This window comes from Lemur catta, chromosome 8, assembly GCF_020740605.2.
Source record: "Lemur catta isolate mLemCat1 chromosome 8, mLemCat1.pri, whole genome shotgun sequence".
NCBI classification, from domain to species: Eukaryota; Metazoa; Chordata; class Mammalia; order Primates; family Lemuridae; genus Lemur; species Lemur catta.
Genome location: NC_059135.1, coordinates 91,240,803 through 91,263,693, shown reverse-complemented (window position 1 = coordinate 91,263,693; position 22,891 = coordinate 91,240,803). Strand labels below are relative to the sequence as shown.

At 44.7% G+C, this 22,891-nt stretch overlaps 1 protein-coding gene across 1 annotated transcript; it reads right to left on the bottom strand.

Moving 5' to 3' along the window:
* Positions 1–752: 752 nt before the first annotated feature.
* Positions 753–14,177, bottom strand: LOC123643682 (5-hydroxytryptamine receptor 5B). The gene is made up of 2 exons (XM_045559332.1): positions 13,401–14,177; positions 753–1,088 (listed from the first exon to the last, which is right to left on the bottom strand). Exons 1-2 carry the CDS (start codon positions 14,175–14,177, stop codon positions 753–755), a joined length of 1,113 nt encoding a protein of 370 aa, XP_045415288.1.
* Between the last annotated feature and the right edge of the window lie 8,714 nt (positions 14,178–22,891).

The window sequence follows — 22,891 nt, the reverse complement described above, 5'->3', positions numbered from 1 at the left end:
ACAGCCGCCTTGGTTGCACTCCCAGGGATGCCAGTTTAATTGGTCTAAAGAGCAACCTCAGTATCCAGAAGCATCTCTCACTGATTTTATAAAAATCATCTAGGGAACTTAATATGTAGATTATCAGACCTCCTCTTTGAGAGTCTGATTCAGTAGCTATGGGTTGCACTGAACACTTTTTTAACAGAACTTCAGGTGACTCTCATCTCACAAATTGGGATACACTGCCACCTTGAGGAAGCGTAAGAGGCTAGGGAAGACAGGAGTTGGTGGATAAAGGGTGTGGGGAGGGCTCTTTCGCAAAGGAGACAGTCTCCTGAGTGGGCCACAAAACAGACCACTGGAGCCCTGTGCTGACAGACCCTCTCTGAGGAATATGGTACTGGCAAAGGAAAAGCAAATGCAGCTTCAACTCTTGTGTCAATTCTAACCAGCAGCAACTGCCTGAAGTGCTGTCCTGAAAAGGATTCTGAGTCAGACTCCTGCTCAGTGGGGAGACTGTGCTGTGATCGAATAGTAATGTCTGCCGTGTACACGGGAACGAGGTGTAGTCACACGCTTGCCTCACATACGCTGTTTTCTTGAGAGCCTTTGGCACAGCTGCTTCCACAGTCCAGGCCCAATGGTCTGGGTCTCAAAACATCACTGGGACTCAGCTGTGGAGGGAGGGGTCCTAGAACACTGCTGAAGGAGAGAAATACGGGTTCCCTCCCTCCTCTCAACTCTACCATGTGTCTTGCCAACCCCTGTGTCTATTGCTGCTTGGTAAAGAGGCTCTTGAAGGCATTGCTGTAGTTCTTGTTAAAAGCTGTGTAAATCAGGGGGTTGAAGAAAGAGTTGGAGTAGCCAAGCCACAGGAATATGCTTTTCCAGATGGGGGGCAGGCTGCAGGCACAGAGGGGGCTGATGAGCTCCTCCAGGAAGAAGGGGATCCAGCACAGCACAAACACGCCGATCAGAATCCCCACCATCACGGCCGCGCGCTTCTCCTTCTGCTCCCGCCACGAGTCTCTGCACCCCTGAAAGGCCACCGTTGTTCGGCAACGTGCTGTGAACACCATCTCAGCCTCATGAGGTGCTTCCTTCGCCTTGCAAGAAAGAAAATGTGGAATTAAAAAGTAGAACAGAACAACCAGGAAAAATAAATTGAAAAATCAACAACTCTTCTTAGATCAGTCAGAGAAGTGAGGTCACAGGGCTAAATGCTGCTCCAAAAATAGGAAAGAGGGTGAGTACAGAGAATCACAGCTTGCCAGAGCAGAAACCTCTGCAGGAGCCGGTGCTGGGGCAAGAAAACGTAAACTGTAACTGACAAATTGCTGAAGGCTCAGTGTGGACAGGCACTGGGAGCTGCATGTCACGTTTCCCCTCCAGAAGAGATAATATCGACCAATTCCACATCCTAATAGAGCATCATCAAGTCACCAAAGGAAGTCTGAGAGAGAAAACGTGGCATTCTGAAATCACCCCATGAATATTTAGCAGTCCCTTGTTGGGAGAGGAAAATATCAGAGCACGAGAGGAAGCGGAAGGTGATTTTGTTGTTGCTTTCCTCCCACTGAGCTCATTAATGGGCACTTTTCCAGCCATTTCTCTGCTGACCTAAGTGACCTCCCAGGCACTTGAGTTCCTCCATTGAAATCCCAAATCCTCATTAAGCTGTTGAAGTAAAGAAACGGATGGGGTAAGTTCAGCTCAAAGAGATCCTGGGGGAAGAGAAACAGAAAAGGAAAGTCTACTGATTAAACAGGTTCATTGAAAACACTGAGCAGGACCCACCTGCGTTGCATCAAGACGACTGTTTACTAGAAGCCCCGTGTTCACAGCTTTTCCGCCTGAGCCTGGTATAGCCCGTGCAGAGTGATGCCGGCATGCAATGGAATCTTTCCACAACAGCCTCAAAGAAAATGAGCCAATCGTGGATGATTTTTGGTTCACTAGGAGACTGACTTGTTTTGCTTTTTGGGTTCAATATGTAACATCTGGGAAACCCTAAGATACAGAGAAGCAGCAGCACAACTCCCGAGAAGCTGCTGTGAAACCAACACTGTGCTAAATACCAGCAAGGGATGACTTTAACCTCACGACAAACCCTTAAGGGGTTATTATTATTTTCCCCATTTCATAGTTGAGAAAACACTCAGAGGTTAAATACTTTTGTCCAAAATCACAGTTACTTATTGTTAGAGCCAGAAGTCAAACTTGGGTAACTTGAACCAGAGTCCACACTCCTAACCCCTACGTGTTATTCTGTATCCTTAAGTAAAAGTGACTGATCCCAATGGGTTCCCATGGGACCTATTTCAAGGATATTACGTTCAGGTGCTTTCAGAATGGGCCTCTGTGGCTCCCTGGGCAATGTCAAGGGCCTCTAGCAACCAGCACAGGGAGCATCCCGGAGTCTCCCTCTTTCCTCTTTGATCTTGTCTCTCCTCAGCCTGTGGCCCCCTCTGCACACCTGTCTGTGACCAGTCATGCTCCAGAGGCCTTGGACCCTGGGTTTAGAATCTGCTAATCCGGAAGGCAAGAATATGAATTGCTGAATCCACAGAGCCAGTAGCACCTGGCACCGTCCAGTTCTGCTGTGCGAGGAGAGGTTGGAGGGTATCGAATGCTATGACTGAGGCCACACGAGCAGGGAAAGGCGGAACCAAGGTGCCTGCCCACCTTGCTCCTTTCTGCCGTGCTGAGACGTGACCTAAGTGCTAAGTTTACCTAAATGTCTCCACAGAGTCTGGGGCTTTTTCCATCCAAAATTAATTAAGGACCAAATCTGCCAGAGAGTCAATGCTCAGAAATGTACTGATCGTCTCCTATGTGTATAGGGACTGTGTACTGGAGTTTCTCATCAAGTCCCAAGTTCAAATATTCTGTCTCTTTATTCCCATAAGTACTCTGATATCAGGGCATGATTCTAAGTTGTCATTCAGAATATTGTGTCATGACCTACACTGTAGAAGGGTAGGGACCTTGAGTGTCCTGTCCACTAAAGAATCCCCAGCACCTAGTACAATATAGGTCATATAGTAAACACTCAAGTATTTACTGAATGAAGACATGTTTGGGGGAGACAATTCTTTTGCAAATCTCTTGCATTCCTGCACATTTTGCTAGCAAAGATACTGACAGCCTTTGTTTTAAACTAGCTTTTCCAGGATGTTTGTTTAGCAAACAGTCTTGGAAGACACAGATAGTGTGTCCCAGTGGGCAAGAGGGCGGTCTGGCTTGCATGCAACCCATTATAAACGATTCAGGATTCTTTTATAATAAAATAAGAAATAATAATGCCATAATATAAATAAAATAAGAGCAGAGGACAGGTTTGTTTACTGTCCAACACTAGACAAAAGAGATTGGGTTTCCTAATCTGGGAATTTCTCTACTATGATGCAAAATCCATTGGGGTCGCCCATATCCCTCCTGTGGGACTTTGAGGGAAAGGGGAACCTGCAGCTCACGCTGTGTAATAAAGTTCTTTGATTCCAACCCAAGTCCCTTGTCTTGTGCCAGCATCCAGTAATCTGTGGCAGACTGACGACTTATAATAGCTTGCAAACAGGGTACAATCTCAGGCCCTTCACAGTGGTTGACATATGTCTAGCACTGAGCTAGGTGGAGGTGATATGTCTATCACACTCTGCTATAACAACGACTGCGTAAGAACGGAACACCGAAGCCACGGCTCAGAGCAGGTTAGGGATTAGCTACAGTTCCAAGCTGAGTATCCGTTTCTACATCTCCAACCAGGAAGAACCTTGTTTATACCGTAGTCTTCCTCACATATAAGGAGACGGTAGTGCAGAGCAGCACGTCAGTAAATGGCAGCTTCATGTCCCTGTCCCTTCCCTCTCCTCTAAACAACCAGCTGCCACAGAAAGAACCTATGAATAATTGCAGTCCTCTAATGTTGTCATATAAATGTCTTAATAATAAGAAATAGGAAAAAAAAACAGGAGGATGGTTCCTAATCATTTGTGTAACCTACCAGTTTGCTCTGTGACAACAGCAGTCAGACCTTGACCACGGCAGGACTCTTTACAAACCTGTGTCAGGCAGCTGTACTGATCCTAGAGGCTAATCAAATCCTACAATGTCTGTGGACAGGACATGGAGAACTTCCCGATTAAGGCTGAAGGCAATCTGGATTATCACTGGAATGCTCTGTTTCTAACCAGAGTTTGCAGGTCAGGGCTCAGAACATCTGAAGCTTTATTCTCTCTGCCCAAGGTTTAATGAGATAATCAAGCTAAAAGTCTTATTTCTCTAAGGCACTTGAAAGAGATAACTAACCAAAAAAAGCCCCCATTTAAACAGAAGCTGTCTAGCTTGTTTGACAATCCAGAATAGGAAATTTTCTCAGCTGCTTCTCTTGTGCAAAAGAAACCAAGCAAAGAACTTAAGGAAATTTTCTTGTAAAAAACAAAAGCAGAGCGCTGCTAGGCTTGAAAAAAATAAACTTTCCCTTCAGTGTAATTATATACACACAACAGAGCATTGTGTATAGCATTGTGCTAAGCCTTTGGGTATGATCATAACATAAGGCATAATTGTTATAACTCTTATATTTGGAAAACATGGATTTTTTTTTTTTTTAGTTGGGTGTTTACTCACCCTGGCATGGCTAAGGACCCACTGGGGTTAATGCTGAGAATGGGAAAATGTAATCAAGAGTGTTAATTAAGGTTAAGTACAGTTGTGTTCTCAGTTCTGATATCATCTGATCTAAAATCTTCCTCCCTTGCCATTGGATTCTGCTTCTTGGTACAAGGGGAGAATGCGATGGAGAGAGGGGAGGTTTTGTCTTTTGCACATGCACCATCCAGCCTCAGTGTTCTGTATGCCCCCTAAGGGGCCATGGCTCCAGGACTGAGGACCACCTCTGCCGCAGAGAGTCCTACGTACCATCCACTATGGGTTGCAGCCAGTGGATAAGAAGCTGAGCATCGCCCTGCTGGGAGGTTGCAGGGAAGGGCTTCAGGACCTGCTGCATGGGGACTGGGTGAGCTAGCAGCTACCTACCTTTCTGGGCAGTAGATTCAAAGCGTTCTTTAATTTTCAAGGCATTCCATGACCTGCCAAAAAGTTAAGAACCGCAGAGTTTGGGTCTTATTCTTCCGCTGAGAAACCTAATCTTCTCCAAAAACTTCATGGATATAAGAAGTAGCTTATTGCAAGGTTGTATGTGGAGACATAAGGTCCCTATGCTATACTTGTTATACTCCTTTTGTTTCTGCTCTCCCCACTCTCCTCTTCTGTAACAATCCAATAAGAGAGAAAAGAGAAATGAAAATAGGGGTAAAGGGGGAGGATGAACATAATGACGTAGGGGGAACAAGGGAGAAGTTTAGAGAGGGAAGCCAGGCATATTTCTGAAGGTGTGGAAGAAGTACTCCTGGGTGCACCCAAATATAATATTTTTGGAAATTCTCAATTAGGTAACAATCTTAAAAGAATCAAACTATAAGCCAGATGTTTTGTTGTCACTGATAGAATTTGAATCATAACATTTAATTTCTAGAGTTAAAAGCTTATAGTGTGGCATGGGAATGTGTTTGAGCCCATAGGTTTTTTTTTGGTTTTTGGTTTTTTTGAGACAGAGTCCTGCTGTTGCCCCAGGTGGAGTGCAGTGGCATCATCGTAGCTCACAGCATCCTCAAACTCCTGGGATCAGGCGATCCTTCTGCCTCTGCCTCCTCAGTAGCTGGGACTATAGGTGCATGCCAAGATGCCAGCTAATTTTTTCTATTTTAGGTAGAGACGGGGTCTCGCTCTTGCTCAGGCTAGTCTCAAACTCCTGAGCTAAAGCAATCCTCCTGCCTCAGCCTCCCAGAGTGCTAGGATTACAGGCATGAGCCACCATGCGTGGCCCCATAGTTTTTTTAATAGACAGAATCAGAACAAGGGTGGTGGTTTTCTGCCACCCTCTTCCCATATCTGAGCCAAGGCCAAACCCCCAGCTCTCATCTATAAGCCCACCAGCTGCTTAGTCTTTGGGGTGGTCCAGATGACAAGTAAGCACTGGAAAAGCAACAAAACCATAAAGGGCTTAGACAAGGACCCTCCAAGAAAAGAAAGTTATAGGCCAGTATCCCTGATGAACATAGATACAAAAATCCTCAATAAAATACTAGCAAACCAAATTCAACAGCACATTAAAAGGATCATTCACCATGACCAAGTGGAATTTATCCCTGGGATAGAAGGATTCATCATATATAATTACAGAATGAAGGACAAAAACCACACAATCATCTCAATAGATGCCAAAAAAGCATTTGGCAAAATTTAACATCTTTTCATGATAAAACTCTCAATAAATTAGGCATACAAGTAATATATCTCAACACAGTAAAGACCATATATAACAAGTCCACAGCTAACATTGTACTTAATGATGAAAATTTGAAAGCTTTTCCTCTAATATCAGAAATGACAAGGATGCTTAATGTCACCATTTCTTTCTAACATAATACTGGAATTCCTAGCCAGAGCAATTAGGGGAAAAAAGAAGACAAGAGAAAAAGAAATAAAAGGTATCCAGATAGGAAAGGAAGAAGTAAAATGGTCTCTGCTTTTTGATGATGTGATCCTTTCATTAGAAAACCCTAAAGACTCCACCAAAACACTGCTAGAACTAATAAACAAATTCAGTAAAGGTGCAGGGTAAAAAATCATCCTACAAAAATCAGCAGTGTTTCTACACACTAACAATGAACTATCCAAAAAAATTAAGAAAACAATCTCATTTTCAATAGCATAAAAGATAAAATACTTAGGAATAAATTTAACCAAGGGAGGTGAAAGACCTGTACATGGAAAACTATAATTATACTACCCAAAGTGATCTGCAGATACAATGCAATCCCTGTCAAAATTTTAATGATATTTTTCACAGAACTAGAAAAAAACAATGCTAAAGTTCATATGGAACCACAAAAGACCCCAAATAGCCAAATCAATCTTGAGCAAAAAGAACAAACCTGGAGGCATCACACTGATTTCAAAATATACTACAAAGCTATAGTAATCAAAGCAGCATGGCACTGGCATAAAAACAGACACTTTGACCAACAGAAAAGGAAAGAGAACCCAGAAATAAACCCATGTATGTGTGGTCAAGTGATCTTTGATAACAGTGCCAAAAACACATAATGGGAAAAGGACAGTCTTTTCAATAAATGAGAATAGGAAAACTGGATACCCACCCACAGAAGAATGAAATTAGACTCTTATTTCACATCATATGCAAAAACCAACTCAAAATAAACTAGTGACTTAAATGTAAGACCTGAAACTATAAGACTACTAGAAGAAAATGTAGGGGAAAAACTCTTTAACATTGGTTTGGGCAATGATTTTTTTGGATGTGATTTAAAAAGCACAGGCAACAAAAGCAAAAGTAGACAAATGGGATTGCATCAAACTAAAAAGTTTCTGCACAGCAAAGGAAACAATTAACAGCATAAAGGAATAACCCACAGAATGAGAGAAAATATTTGCAAACCACATATCTGATATGGGATTAATATTCAAAATATCTAAGGAACTCAAAAAACTCAATAGCAAGAAAACAAATAACCTGATTAAAAATGAATAAAGCACTTGAATAGACATTTCTCAAAAGAAACCATACAAATGGCCAACAGGTTTATGAAAAAAAATGTTCAACATCACTATTCATCAGGGAAATGCAAATTAAAATCACAGTGAGATATGTCACACCTGTTAGAAAGGCAATTATCAAAAAGGTGAAAGAGAAGTGTTGGTGAGGATGTGGAAAAAAGGGAAGCTTTGCACACTGTTGGTGGGAATGTAAAGTAGTACAGCCACTGTGGAGAAGAGTATGAACGTTTCTCAAAAAACTAAAAAAATAGGCTTACCATATGATCCAACAATCCTACTTCTGGATATATATCCAAAGGGATTGAAATCAGTATGTTGAAGAGATATCTGCACTCCTATATTCATTGCAGCATTATTCACAATAGCCAAGATATGGAATCAACCTAAGTGTCCATCAACAGATGAATGAATAAACAAAATGTGGTATATATACACAATGGAATACTAGTTAGCTTTAAAAAGGAGGGAATCCTGTCATTTATGACAACATGGTCGAACCTGGAGGACACTATGCTAAGTGAAATAAGCCAGGCACAGAAAGATAAATACTGCATTGTCTCACTTATATAAGGAATCTAAAAAAGTCAAACTGTTAGAAATAGAGAATAGAATGATGGTTACCAGAGGCCGAGGGTGGGGGGAATGGGGAGATTTGTCAACCAAAAGTTATAGTCGGGGGTGGGGGGAGGAATAAGTTTTCAAGAGCTATTGCACAGAAAGGTGACCACAGTTAATAATAATGTATATTTTTAAATTGCTAATGGAATAGATTTTAAATGTCACTATAAAAAAATGAAATATGTGAGGTGATGGATATGTGCATGAACTTGATATAATCATTCTACAATGTGTGTGTGTATATTGCAAAATGTCACATTTTACTCCATAAATATATACAACTATTATTTCTCAACTTAAACAAATACATACATAAGCATAAAGGGCTCTGTACAGACATTGGGTCATTCAGAGTGTATAACACATAAACTTACGGCAGCAGATCATTATTCGAACAAAATGTCAGCATAGAGGATTGGCTTAGAGAGTCAAATTTTTATAATACAACATTATCTAAAACCAAGCTCCAGTTGACATAAACCCTGTGGCTCAATACTACACATTTATTTTGCCCTTTACAGTTTGCAAAGTGCTTTCCCTACACTATTCAGTCTTTCCGGCCCATTGTACTCTGGACAGACTTCTAGCAGAGCACCTATAAGATTTTATTGCATTTATAATTCTGTAATTGTGATCTACTAAAATTAATCTCTTGAAAGCAGGAACTTGCTTATTCATTCTTTAAAACCTCAGAGGCTACCATATTGCCTGATCAGTAACTCAATCAAGTAATTTTGAACACTATGTTCAACATATCCAAAAGTTAACTGACTCTTCTCCCAAAGTTAGATCCTAATTCATCTTCTCTCAAGTGTGCATTGGACTTAGTGACTCACTTCTAATAAACAGAATGTAGAAGTGATCATATGTGACTTCCAAGACTAGGTCACAACATGCATTGCAGTTTCTTCCTTGCTTCACCCTCTAGGATGGCTTGCTCTGAGAAAGCCAGCTGCCATGACACTTGAGCAGCCTACGGTGATGTCCTCTTGGCAAAGAACTGAAGCCTCCTGTCAACAGGCATGTGAGTGTGCCATCTTGGAAGCAAGTCCCCAGCTCCCATCAAGCCTTTGAATGACTGCAGCCCTATGCAACATCTTGACTATGACCATGAGAAACCTTATGCCAGAACTACCCAGGTAAGCCATTCCCAATGCCTGACCCACAGAAACTGTGCATTAATACATGTTTGTTCTTTTAAGCCATTAAGCTTTGGGGTAAGTTGCTACACAGGCAATAAATAACTAATCCATCTATGATAGTAAGGAATAGCAATAAGAGAAATAAAATAATTTTGATATTTATAAGTCAAACAGAAAAATAATAACAAAACTTACACAGCAGCTATCATTTATGGTTTACTCTTTTTGGTACTCCACCTACATTATTATTTTATTTACTCTTCATAAGAATATTGTGAGACAGATGGTAATATTTTCATTTTACATATGGAGAAATGCAGACTTAGATTAAGTCACTTGGCTAAAGTGCTGATAAGTGGCACAAAAAAATTGAAACTCAGGTCTCCTTGTTTCCAAATCCCATGCTCTTAAGCACTGTGTACATTATCTCCTCATATATGTTTATTGTTGAGAAAGGATGAAAGGTATCGGTCAAGGCTATATTATAACATTCTCAAACTCTAGACATCTTTGCCTCCCTGGGCTCCTTCCTCCATTAAAAAATATTTAAAATTATATTAATACAAAGACGAATATAATGAAGGATAAATTATTATATATTTCTTATATTCATTTTTCCTCTAATTTTAAAAGAAATTAAAATTAAAATATTTCCACTGGTCCCTAAAAGAGTTGTGGCTCTAGCCAGTGTGCCTACTGTGCCTGAAGGATAAGTAGGCTCTGGCGTCAACTGTACACAGAAATCAAATACACGATTGAAAAGAAAAAGAAATTTGATGTCACATTTTAAAAGCCAAAGATATCATCTCTAATGACTTTGCTTCCTTCTTTTCTGACCAGTAAAGGGTACAGGGCAGTAGGAAGTGATCATAACCCACAGGGTTTGCTTTAGGGTGGGGAGAAATTATAATGTGTATGTGGTGCTCAGTATCTCAGTATATGAGGTTGAAAGAAAGGATGCCAGGGCAGGAATTGAACCTGTCACCTGAGGGAGGTTGGCAGGGCCTCTGTGCTCAACTGTATTCAGCTCTCCTGGAAAGGAGAGTTCACATGAGTAGTTTTGAGATCCCGTTCCCTGGGACCCACCTTGACTGGGCTTTGACTGCCTCAGTCATCATTTCTCTGAAGGAGAGATGCCTGTGAGCAGAGGGACAGCCCTCAGAAGTCAAGTCCCTGGAGACAGCATGGAGTAATGAAAAAGTAACAAAAAAGTAACAAAAAGAGTTTAATCTGGTACAAACTTCAGTTTCTCTACTAGATAACTATGTGATTTGGGGTAAACTATCTTTGTGGTGCCTTAGTTTTCTCATCTGCAAAATAAGGGCTTTGTGGTAAAGACAGTTAGTGCTAAACAAATTGCCATGTGCTCCCCTCAAATTCACAGCCAATGGCTGGCTAATGGGCTGTGAACAGAAGTGACATGTGTCCACTCCCGGGCAAGGCAGTTAAAAGCTGGTGTATCTCCATATTTCTCTTTCTCCTTCCGCAGCAACTTTGGAAGCCACACGTTCAAGACAGAATAACTAAAAAGTGAAAAAAAAAAAAGATAAGTGACCTAAATCCGTGAGTGACTGTCTGGAGGAGAGCTATGCAGGTGCTCTGCCAGGCCCCCATTTAACTTTACTAGAGAGTAAAATAAACTTCTGTTGGTTTGGGGTTACATGTTACTGCAGCATGCCTTAGCTTATCCTGACTAATAGAGACTGTAAATGCCAACTTTGCTGAATTGTGAGAATTAAATAGGAGGCTAATGTAAAGCATCAAAAACAGTGCCTGGAAGAGAGAATTCACTCAATAAGCATTTTTTTTTTCCTTCTCTACTTTCAAAAACTGTGTTTTTATCCAAAAGATTAATCTCACTGGCCAAGAACTATTGCAGACTCGTTTCTGATAATAATTTAGTGTTGGGACCCTAGACACAGAATTCTGAAAAAGATGGAGGCTGTACACCGTCTCATCGATGGAGGCCTTCTGGCCTCATAATGGCTCCTATCCCCACAGAGCTCAGTACAGACACTTTGCAGGACCTACACTCAACTAAATCCCTTGGAGAGTAGAAAAACGCAGGTGGAGTCAAAGTAGAGTGGTAGTATTGCCGGCATATTTTAAATGTCTGTTTGGGTGTCTTGTGGCCAGAAGGCTTACAAATGCTGACTCAGGAACCTCACCCAGGATTTTGAGCGAGGGCTTGCTGGAGACCAAAGAAGCAGGATGCTCTTGAACACTAGCCTACCTACAGTCTCAGCATTTGTGATTCAAGCCTCTCAGACATGACTTAGACATGTGTGAGGGAAGTTGAGGCCCAAAGTGGGGAAGGGCTTGCTCCAGGTCCTTCTGCTTGCACGTGGCTAAGTCCCAACACTGACCCTGTCTCCCAGAGCTCTCTCTACCCACCGATGGCCACCCGGGATTGGCCAGCCTCCCATCTGGTCACCTTTTCCTGATGTCACCTGCCTGAGGGCTGTCAAAAACGAACACTGAAACCAGGCTTGGCAAGCCTTCCCGGCATCCATTTCACCGTGATTTCTCTGGGTGCACATTGGATTGATGTAGCTATTAAAAGTCAGCCCTACCTCAGTAATCAGAAAAGCTATAATCACCCCAGGCATTTCCAAGGGACCTTTCAAAGACCATCATTAATTCTGAATAAATCTCTCCCCTACCAACACTTTCCAATTATAGTCTTGACATTCCTATTTTATGCTACATCATGCCTGTGCCATTTAATGAAAACGAAAAAAAAGCCTACTTTTTAAAGCACATGTATTTGTCTGGTAGCCTAAGTATCTGAGCTAATTTTGTAAAATTAAAACACAACTGAAAACAAAAGACTTGTGGTGTCTCTTTTTCTTCCCTTATGCACCCTCTTCCCTCATCCTTATATTCTATTTAGAAGGGAACAATAAATCTCCTTACTCTCTAGGACTGGGAGCTTGTTGCTTGACATACTTGAGATCCTCAAAAGAGAAAGTTAGGATTTCTAGGCTGAGGAGGTTGCTGAGCACCTATTAGGCCCTGGCCAAAAGGCAGAAAGGTCCACCCAGAATAATAACCATGGTGACAGAAGATCTGCCCATTGCAGTTTCCTTCAGCTCATTGCATTTCCACCCCTTACAGCTTGCAGGCAATGCCCTGTTGCTCTCCTCTTTTCTCCAGCAAGCTCTGCCACCCACCATGTGCCAGGAACTGTATTAGGTGCTTTACATTCTTCATGTCATGTAATACTCACCAAGAGCCCTATGAAGTAGGAATTAACGTTGTTTAAAGATGAAAAAATGAGGCCCACAGAAATTAAGCAACTTTCCTCATTTCCCGAGCTTGGATTTGAACCCACGATTCTGTCTCTCTCCTAAATCCCTAGAGGATAATGCTGGGGGTGGGATAATCAAAAGAAAATGAGACTTGGATTATTTTATCTTCACTCCCCCGCCCCACCCCCTCGGCAGGGAGCTGGCCGCTAATGCTGGGAAATAGTTTCTGGACTGCAGAGGATGGACTGGGGTCTGGCGGAGACAGAAAGTAAGAGGTGAATGGCCACAGGAATTTCTGCAAGGTGAATCCCAGCCCACCGAAGTCCCTCAAGGCCTGGTTGGGACCAGGAAGTTGGTGCCTCCAGGACTCACATGGACACAAGCACACCAAGGGAAAAGCAACAGAGGGCGCACCCAATAAGACGTGCCCTCACCACTACCCAGAGTAGCTGCACCTGCAAGCCTCTCCAGCCTCATGGATCCGGCTCCAGCCCTAGTGTGCAGAAGGTGAAACCCCTTCCCCTCTGCGCGCCAGGTACGCAGTCGGTAAACCCTTCGCATGTGCGCCAAGTGCACAGGTGACAAATACCCCCACAGTGCTTTTCAGGAGAAAAGGCAGCAAGCTCCTCCTGCGCTGCAGGTGCGCCGGTGGCCAACCTTTCCGCGCGCCCCAAGTGCGCAAGCTTCCGCCCCCTCTCTTCGCCAAGCTTCCTCCTCCCACAGCGCCCTCCTTCCCAGACGCCCCATTCCGCAGCGGGGCCCCCACCTGCATGGTGGCCGGCAAGGGCAGCACAGCCCTCCGGCGGCGGCCGACGCGAAGCTTGGCCGCCTTGTATATCTTCCAGTAGACAAACAGCACCACGCCGAGCGGCAGGTAGAAGGCACCGCAGGTGGAGAAGACGGCGTAGGACGGTTCCTGGCTCACCCGGCAGCGCCGGCGCCGGGGGTCGTACGCCTCGCCCCAGCCAAAGAGCAGCGGCGCGAGGGCGATGAGCGCCGACAGCGCCCAGGTGAGCGCGATCAGGAGCGCCGAGGCACGGCGGCGCGTGCGCGGCGGGTAGCGCAGGTGGCGCGTGACAGCCCAGTAGCGGTCCAGGGCGACGGCCGCCACGTTCCAGATGCTGGCGGTGCAGCACAGCACGTCGAAGGAGACCCACACGTGGCACAGGCTGCGGCCCAGACGCCAGCGTCGCCCGGCTGACAGCTCGCTCACCAGGCTCAATGGCATGACCAGCGCTGCCACTAGCACGTCCGACACGGCCGTCGAGGCCACCAAGTTGTGCGGCACGCGATGGAAGGCGCGGACGCGCAGGATGGTGACCAGAACCAGCAGGTTCCACAGGAAAGTGGCCGCGATCAGCATCACCAGCAGCGTCGCCACCAGCACCGTGAGGACGGAGAAGGGCGGCTCCCGGCCGGGCAGGACGGCACCACCCGGGGTCGACCCGACGACCCCGCCCGGGCTGGGGCTGCTGCTGCAAGTCTCGGGTCCCAGGGCGAGGGCAACGCCGGCGGTGGCCACCGAGAGGTTAGCGGCTTCCATGGGTCACTGGATTGAGGCTCCCGGGCAGGGGACGCACAAGTCGTCCGGGAGCTCGGCCTGGGCTGGGAGGCTGGGGCGCGGGAAGGGGTACTGCTTGCCCACGGGGGCGGGGGGGTCCAGGTCGTCCTACCCTGGCCCTCCTTTGGGCCGCAGCCCGCCTTTGGCGCTTCTGCCTGGAGCCCCTGTGGACCCTCTTTTCCAGTAGAGGGAAAAAGGAAAGTAGGAGTGGAGGAGCTCAGCCCTGCTCCGCTTGGCCCGCCAGTCCCTCCCCCCTCTGCTGGCGGTCCCGGGTGCGAGCAGCTGTCGCAGGGCTGGGAATGCCGAGCGCGGCCCAGTGTCCCCGCGCAGCGGCCGGCTGGGAGGCTGCTGGAGCCCAGCGGCACCTGGGGTGGGCGGACGCGGGGGCGGTCTGGAGAAGGCACCAATGGGAGACGGGCCCTCCACGCCGTCCCCGCTGGTCCCCCCGCCTCGGCTAGGCAGAGAGAACCCTGAGCGCGGTAGCCTGGGGGAAGGCTTACAATCCTGTGGGAATCCCGCTGCTGCCATCTGCGCGGTTCCCTGGGATCACGGATGGAACGATCTGACGCTGGGAAACAGAGGGTCCGGCCCTGTTGCGGCCGAGGGGTTCTGGTTTCCTGGAATCGCGATTATACCTGACCTGAAATAGGAGACCCACGTATACGAATTAGAAAGCTCCTAAACCCAGCCCCATCCTGCCGCTCGTTCGCAGCCCGTTTGCCCGCGGAGGGCTTGGTGCAGCCTTGAGAAGTTCACTCGCGGGCTCCGAGCAGAAGGGACGCGGCTTCTGAGCGCTGTGGCAGAGGCGTGGAAGAGGGACGGTTCCCACCATCCTCGCCAGCTCCAGCTCCCCAGCGTGTCCCCAGTCCCAGCACGTCCGCACTCTCCGCCCCGTCCCTCTCTTCCCGGTTTCTAACATTCCTGAGTGGATGTCTTCCAGTTCTTCATATCCAGGTCCAATCTGGAGTTATTTTTAGTGGCCCTTGGGCAAAGGTAGAAACCAATGCAAAAAGTGAAATTCCCCACCCCTCCACCCACCGCCCCATTGTCAGTCTCTCACACTTTTAAAACGTAGTTCAGTCGTAATTAGATCATCTGGAGCTGTGTTACCTACGTTGCTGGAAGTGGAATAGAACACAGAGCCCAAACTGCCCCCTCTGAACAGGTGCGGGCAGAGCAGAGTGCTCAGATGAGGCGGGGTGTGCCCTGCACCCTCAGAGTGAGCACCCAAGAAGGAAGACTTTTCTGGAAAGGCCACCTAGATGGAAGCAGGTGGAGGGCTTCTCCCAGAAGTCGCACCCCCCCCCCCCGCGGGCACCTGGGGCAATCTTGTCCTGCAGGAGGAACAGGGCTCCAAGAATGCCCTTCTTTACTCTCCTCTCCTCCTCCATTCACAAGTAGGCACTTTCTACTTTCTTAGTTAGCACCGTGCACGCCACTTCTTGCTTACACTGACTTGATGGCACGCAAAGAGCAACATGCAAGGAGTCAGAGTGCAAATATTAGTACCTGGATGTACAGACTCAAGTGTCAAGTCGTTTATAAAAATATTGGAGAGGGTGGACTGCTGAGGGATCACAGAGCTGGGGAAGCTGTGGTGAGGAAAGGCTTCTTGGAGGAAGAGGCGGTTGAAATTTTACTGAAGCCTAAGGAAGGGATTTAGATACTGGACAAGATGAGTGGAGTGCCCGACCTCAAAGCAGGCTGCCTGGCGGGAGTGTGAATGGCCGTGGTGGAAACTGGCTGGAGATGAAATGCAGGATGTAAACAAATGCCAAGGAGCAGGGTTTGGACTTGATCGTGGAAGAAGCTCGATTTGGAAGTGTTTGAGCAAGTTAACCTGATGAGGAGAATTATTTAGAAGGAAATGAAGACTAGCCTTTGAAATACCTTCACAATAATATTCTCCCCATCTTACTGAACATTTTAACAAGCAGAAAGAGTATTAAAAATGTAAAAACATTCATATTGCACTAGCCAGATACATGACATGCTTTTATTCTCAGCCTTTGTTCCTATCCACATACATTTTTTATGTGTAAAATCAATTTTTTATTTTGCAGATCTGTCAACATTTTTCATGTTATTATATATTCTCTTCATAGTTACACTTTACACATCGTACCATTTATCAGTTGGGAGAGTCTGAGCCACTTAAGCTTTCTGAGACTCAGTCTCCTTATCTTCAAAATGGGGCTAATTATACCTGTCATGAGATCATTATAAAGTCAGCTAAAGCCAGTAGCACAGGCTTAAGTGTTCAATAAATGACTGTTCCTGCTGTTTTTAACTTCCAGTTTAGACTTTAGGTTCAGTTCTCTTATGATCTTTGACACAGATTATACTTATTCATTGTTTTAATCTCTCAAATATTTATAACAACAAAACACTTTCACATACTTTATTTCAGTTGCTCTTACCCACAACCTTCTTGGGCATCATTCCCATTTGCAAATGAAGAAGTGGAGAGACATTTGTTAACTTGCTGCTGTGGACTGAATTGTGCTCACCGAAATCCGCGTGTTGATGCCCTAACCCCCAATGAGACTATATTTGGGGATAGGGCCTATAAAAAGGTGATACGGTTAAATGAGGTCATACGTGTGGGGCCCTGATTCGATAGGATTAGTGTTCTTATGTGAGGAGACACCGGAGACCTCACTCTCTCTTTCCTTATTGTGTGAAGACACAGATTCTGCCCACAAGCCAAGAGGAGGGTCCTCACCAGAAACTGAATCTGCCAGCACCTTGAGGCTGACAGCTGGGACTCAGCTCTCTGTCCCCTAATTCCCTATTTGTCCATAACACCAGGCTGCCCTCCATACACTGGACTGGGAATTCGGTATGATTATTTTCATTTAATTCTTTCATGTAATAGTTTTATATAAAAAGCCCACATGCTTTTCCTTTCAGAAAACTATATTGTATCTCAATTTCAAATCATCTTGGGTTTCTCTACCTTCCTCTCTGACTACTCTCCCTCTGCCAACTGCTCCAGCCACACTGGCCTCGTTCCTTGAACGTGACAAACACGCTCCTTTCTCAGGCTTCTGTGTGTGCTGTCCCTCTGCCTAGGGTGCTCTTCCCTCAGACAGGTGTGGCTCATTCACCGATGCCATTTGAGTCTCTGCTCCACTATAACCTTCACAGACAGGCCTTCCCTGACCATGGGACCTAGGATCCATCACTCTGTCTAAAAGTCTTCTCTGTCCCACCATTGTACTTATTTCTTTTCATAGCTCTTTACAGAAGTGACATTATTATTTAAGTCCCTTTCCATTATTTGACTTTCCTACTAAAATGGGAGCTCTTCTTGGGGAGGAAATTTGTTCATTGTAGTATCCTTAGCATCTAGTTCTGTGCCAGGCACATAGTTGGTGGCTCAATACATTTGAATGAGTTTGTTGAATGAATGAATGAATGAATGAGGTATTGTTGGGAGAGGTGGTCCATGAGCCCTGAGCATCTCTTGTACCTTCTTGTTGGGCGTGCCAAGAATGCAAATCCTTGACTTCTTGTTACTCAGGCCATTCCTCAGGGTTGTGTTTGTAGCAAACAACCTTAAAGGATGAGGTGACCTCACCCCCTGGGCAAAGGGCAGGCTTGCTTCCACTTGGGGTCCCTGTGGTGAATCCCAAGTGAGGTGTTTCTGTAACACAGCCCACTGCCATGCAGGTATTCATCATGGGCCTTTTCTGTCACCCTCCTGGGACTTGGGAAACCTGGGGAGCTAGTGTGAATGAACATGAATCTCTGGCTGTAGTTTTTGCCTGGAGTAATAGAGCTCTTTGTCTCTGACCCCAGAGTCTCATGTATTCTGCTAGCATCTATGAAACAGGGTAGTTTGTTAGCTTGCATGTAGGGTAAAATCTCAGACCCTTCTCAGTACTTGATAGGCTTTTGGTTTATATTTTTAAAATTACTACTAGCAGAATATTTTTTTTTCATTTTGAGATTATTTTCTTGATACATTATCTCCTAAATTTAATTACTGAGTTATAATGTTAGTAGCAGCATGACTGTCCTTTGTACAGAGTCCCAAATTGTACCTCAGAGAAATTTAATGGATTCACTCTTCTCCTAGCCCTGTCTTTAGAGAAACAAGAAAGAGAAACTGTTAGCCTTGTTAAAATAAATTTTATCATTAGAAAAAAATATTTAATTGGTATAAAATGATGTACTTTAATTGTTTTAATGTGCATTTCTTTAATAGCTAAAAAGGCTGCATTTTTCCACATGTTTATAATCTACATATTTTTGTGTAGAAGCTGTTCATTCACTTTGCACTAATTTATAAATGAATCTGGGTACTGATTTTATGGATATTTATCAATTTTAATGTATTTAGAGAGCACATTTTCATCACTTTGTTGTCACATAATTTCTCTGTTACTTTGCATTTATTCCATTATATTTTGTTAAGTTTTTCTTTTGCATAATAAAACACATTGATTCTTGTCTCCATCAGTCTCTTCAATTTACTCAATAACCATAAATTGCTTTCCTGTTTCTGCTCTTAAAGTTTATGAATAGATTTAAAATGTAATTCTTGCCGGCCGAGGTGGCTCACGCCTGTAATCCTAGCACTCTGGGAGGCCGAGGCGGGTGGATCGCTCGAGGTCAGGAGTTCGAGACCAGCCTGAGCAAGAGCGAGACCCCGTCTCTACTAAAAATAGAAAGAAATTATCTGGCCAACTAAAAATATATATAGAAAAAATTAGCCGGGCATGGTGGCGCATGCCTGTAGTCCTAGCTACTTGGGAGGCTGAGGCAGTAGGATCGCTTAAGCCCAGGAGTTTGAGGTTGCTGTGAGCTAGGCTGACACCATGGCACTCAATCTAGCCCGGGCAACAGAGTGAGACTCTGTCTCAAAAAAATAAAATAAAATAAAATAAAATGTAATTCTTTGGTGTCCCTGGAGTCGTTGTTGAATACAGTAGGAGACGGAGATTCCGCCTTCTCACTGGCATGCTGTGTATAATCCTGTCCAAGGAAGCTCAGCCCTGGGTACTGAGTGCAAGTTGTTGTGATGGTACAAAGACGGGTACGATGCCATCCTCATCCCAGAGGCCCTTTCATCTACCAGAGAACAAAATCTGCTTATTGAATAACCATAATGCAGCAAAATGTGCTAACAGATGCTTACAAGTATCAATAAGAGTTTCTGGCATTACTGAGGGAGAGAAATCACCTCCAATGAGGAAGAACAGAGAAGCGCTCTTGCGGGAGGCAGCTTTTGACCTGAACCTTCAATATGATGAAGATGTTCACTGGCAACTGTGGGGAGAGGAGCAGGAAGTTGCAAACCTGGTAGGAGGAGGATGAGCAATGGCTTGGAGGCAAAAGAACAACTACAACAGAACAGAAGGAAAACACAAGCAAAGGATAATCAGGAAGTGCACAACGCTAATGCAATGTTAGCTCACTCCAGGCTTGTCAATTCTTCATTTTAATGAAAGCATAAATAGAACATTTTTATTCAGCCGATCCTTTCTCTTTAGTACTTGCATGTATCTCCCACAATTACCTTTTTTATTGTTATTAAAAAGCATTCATTTTTGATATTATTGCCCTTGGGTGTTCTTCCAGATGATTTTTAATATCAGTTTCTTAGGGTTCATCCCTGTTTGTTTATCAAGTCTCAGACCAAGTGTTAGCACTTTTGAGAAGCTGGTTCTGATCTCCACATCTGCCCCAGCCCCAGCCCTAGCTGGTGGCCCTGCCCTAGCTGGCCCCTGAAGCCAGTGCTGGGACAGGGACTGCTAGTGGACAGGCTCCCTGAGGACATGGCTGGGCACTGGGCCTCTCTCAGCTTTCCCTGCCATGCACCCCACTTGCATGGCTAAGTACACCGGCATGCATGAATGAATGAAGGAGGAAAGATGTGAACAGAGCTAAGAACCTGTGCACTGAAGATGGGGAATGGCGGAGGGTGTTTAATGATAACAGGGAAGATGGTGTCTAAGCATGAAGCCAAGTAGAAGAAACGAAACAGTAAAAGAGCAGGGAGGAAATGTAAAGAGTTTGGATTCTTTTGAAATGTTTGCAGATGTTAGGATGGGGTTGAGACAAACTCCTGTGTTGCAGCCCAAGCATCTCCTCAGAACGGTCTAATTTATTGGTTCTCAAACTTCAGCTGACATCAGAGTCACCCAGAGAGCTGTTCAAACACGGATTTCCGGGCCCACTCCCAAAGTAATGTCTGCGCTGGGGGCCGCGAGTTTGCATTTCTAAAAAATACCCAGGGCACGATGATGCTCCTGATTCAGGGACCATGCTTTGGGAACCACCGGTCAGAAGTAGGATTCTCGGTCCTTCTCTATTCACTTTCTGTTTCCCTTTATACAACCTATTAACCCTCACTGCATGCCAGACACTGTTCTAAGCACTCTGTATAGATTAATGCATTCAACCTTCACAACCAACTTAGGAGATATTCTTATCACCTCCATTCTACACATGAAGGAAGAACAAGAGAAATTAAGTAATACTACCAAAATCAGGTAGTCAGTTGAGCTCTAAAGTCTAACTATAAGAGGAACTTTAAATGCCGTAAAGAAGCCAGTCCAGGTCTAACCGTCAGCTGTGGACCGGGGACAAGCCACTTGTCTTCATCTGCCTCAATGTCTTATAAAACGGGGCGTTAATAGCACATATCTCATAGGGGTGCAGAAAGATTAGATGAATTAATCACAAGAGTTATTATCATAATTATGACATGAAAGGAACATGACCCTAAGGAGTCTACTCTCCTAACTAGAACATAAATTCCATGAGGATAAGAAGTTGTCCTGTTGGTTGCTGGGACCCCCAAAACTAAAACTCTGGCACCCACTAGACCCTCAATAAATATATCTTGTGTTGTCTTTTGCCAGGTAACCTTTTCTTTTCAGATCAAGATTATCAATACTTTTGAGATTCAGCTTTTGTTATATTTGCATATGAACATCTAAATACCTTTGCTACCTCCACTTGGGTCAAGGCTTCTTGACCTCAGTACTCTTGACACCTGGGGCTGGATAATTCTTTGTTGGAAGGGGGTGGGGGGGGGAGGCTGTCCTGTGCATTGTAGATGTTTAGCAGCATCTTTGGCCTCTAAACACTAGATGCCAGTATCTACCCCCTAATTGTCACAACCAAAAATGTCTCAGACATGCCCATGTCTCCTGGCAGCAGAATCACCCTGTTAAGTACTATTGATCTAGGTAATTCAGAGGTCTTCAGGTGGCATGTCCCCTCTCAAATGTCCTGCAGGAAGTCTTAGTCCTACCAGGCTCCCCTCCCGTGGTTTCCCAGAGAAGGAGCAGCATTGACATGGTTCCTTTCCTTAGTTCCCCATGTGATAGCCAATGTTCTTTACAAGGAACCACACAGAAAAAACCACTGGATGCTGGATATGGCTGTTCCAAACCACCATATTGCAAAAATTAACCACTATTCCCCAAACAAGGGTCCTTGAGGATTCCTCTTCACCCTGGCGTTTGAGCCTTAATCCCTCAGTCCTCACATCCCAGCCCATTTCCAGGGTGTCAGCACCCAGAATATCTACTCCCATCAGAAACAAAGGATCCTCCTAAGGCCTTTTCTTAAGTCCCCCCCTCACCTGGTAATGCCAACCCCCAAAGAGGTAAATTTCCTGAAGTCAGAGTTATTCAATCTGCCATGACATATGGTATGAAGTTTTAAAAAGAAAGCATGAGATGAAGACTGCATCCTTCCTGCTCTCATCATAGCTTTGTTCTACTCCTAACCACAGATGGTTAAGTTCTTGAACAAGAATGCTTGCGCACGCACACCTACACCACATCCCCGCACACACTCATGCATGCGTGCGCACACGCCCCTCAAGAACAAACAAAAATTTTTTAGTGATAGTGTAGTCTAAGTCCACATTTAGAGAACTTTTCCCCCTAAAGGGAACATGATGAACAGATATACCACATATACTGAAAGCTCTTTTATGGGGCCAAGCAGACCAGTTTCTCTCCTTGTTGTTCTCGAATGCCTCTGTTCCAGAAAGGATTGCCGCTTTACCTTGGCAGCCAAAAGGCTCAGGCAAAGGAAATGCTTGAAATCAAAAGTGAAATTCCGACCTCTACCTCCAGAAAAGACAAAAAGCTGCGTGCAACTTCAGCTGTCTCTCTTCCTCACCCACTGCTTGTCTCCATCAAGGTTTAGAAAATGATATGGGGGGTGGGGGGAGAAAACCAAAATTATATGCACACAAAAACCTACACATGGTTGTTTATAGCAGCGTTATTCATAATTGCCAAAACTTGAAAGCAACTAAGATAAAAAATTATGCAATTAGTCTCAGCCAGGTACTCCATTCTCTCTGTAGGTGGAGATGCATGGATTTTATATCCTCTGCACATTAACATATGCCATGTCATCTACCTTTACAGAGCTATTTTAAACACATTCCTTCAATTCTGGTTTACATGGAAATGTAATAATTAAGAGCATAGTCCTCTCCTATGCTATATAGGAACAACAAATTACTATTATTGGTACTCAATTAATATTGGTACTCAACCACAATCATGAGAGTTTTGCTCTATGTGAGGAAGCTGATCTGGGCTTGGTGTTGGTCCCAGCCTCCTCACTGCTGTGGATTTGCTTTAGAATAAAATGGGTGCAAATAATTTCTCCAGATAAGCAAGCAATGGGCTTATGTGCATCCCACCATGAAAGTA

Bases quoted from the DNA above. Each gene is read 5' to 3' on its own strand.
- LOC123643682 (XM_045559332.1), bottom strand. From the start codon at position 14,177: ATGGAAGCCGCTAACCTCTCGGTGGCCACCGCCGGCGTTGCCCTCGCC. The intron at 1,089-13,400 runs GTGGGGGCCCCG...CTTTCTTGCAAG, and splicing joins CCTTGCCGGCCACCATGCAG to GCGAAGGAAGCACCTCATGA.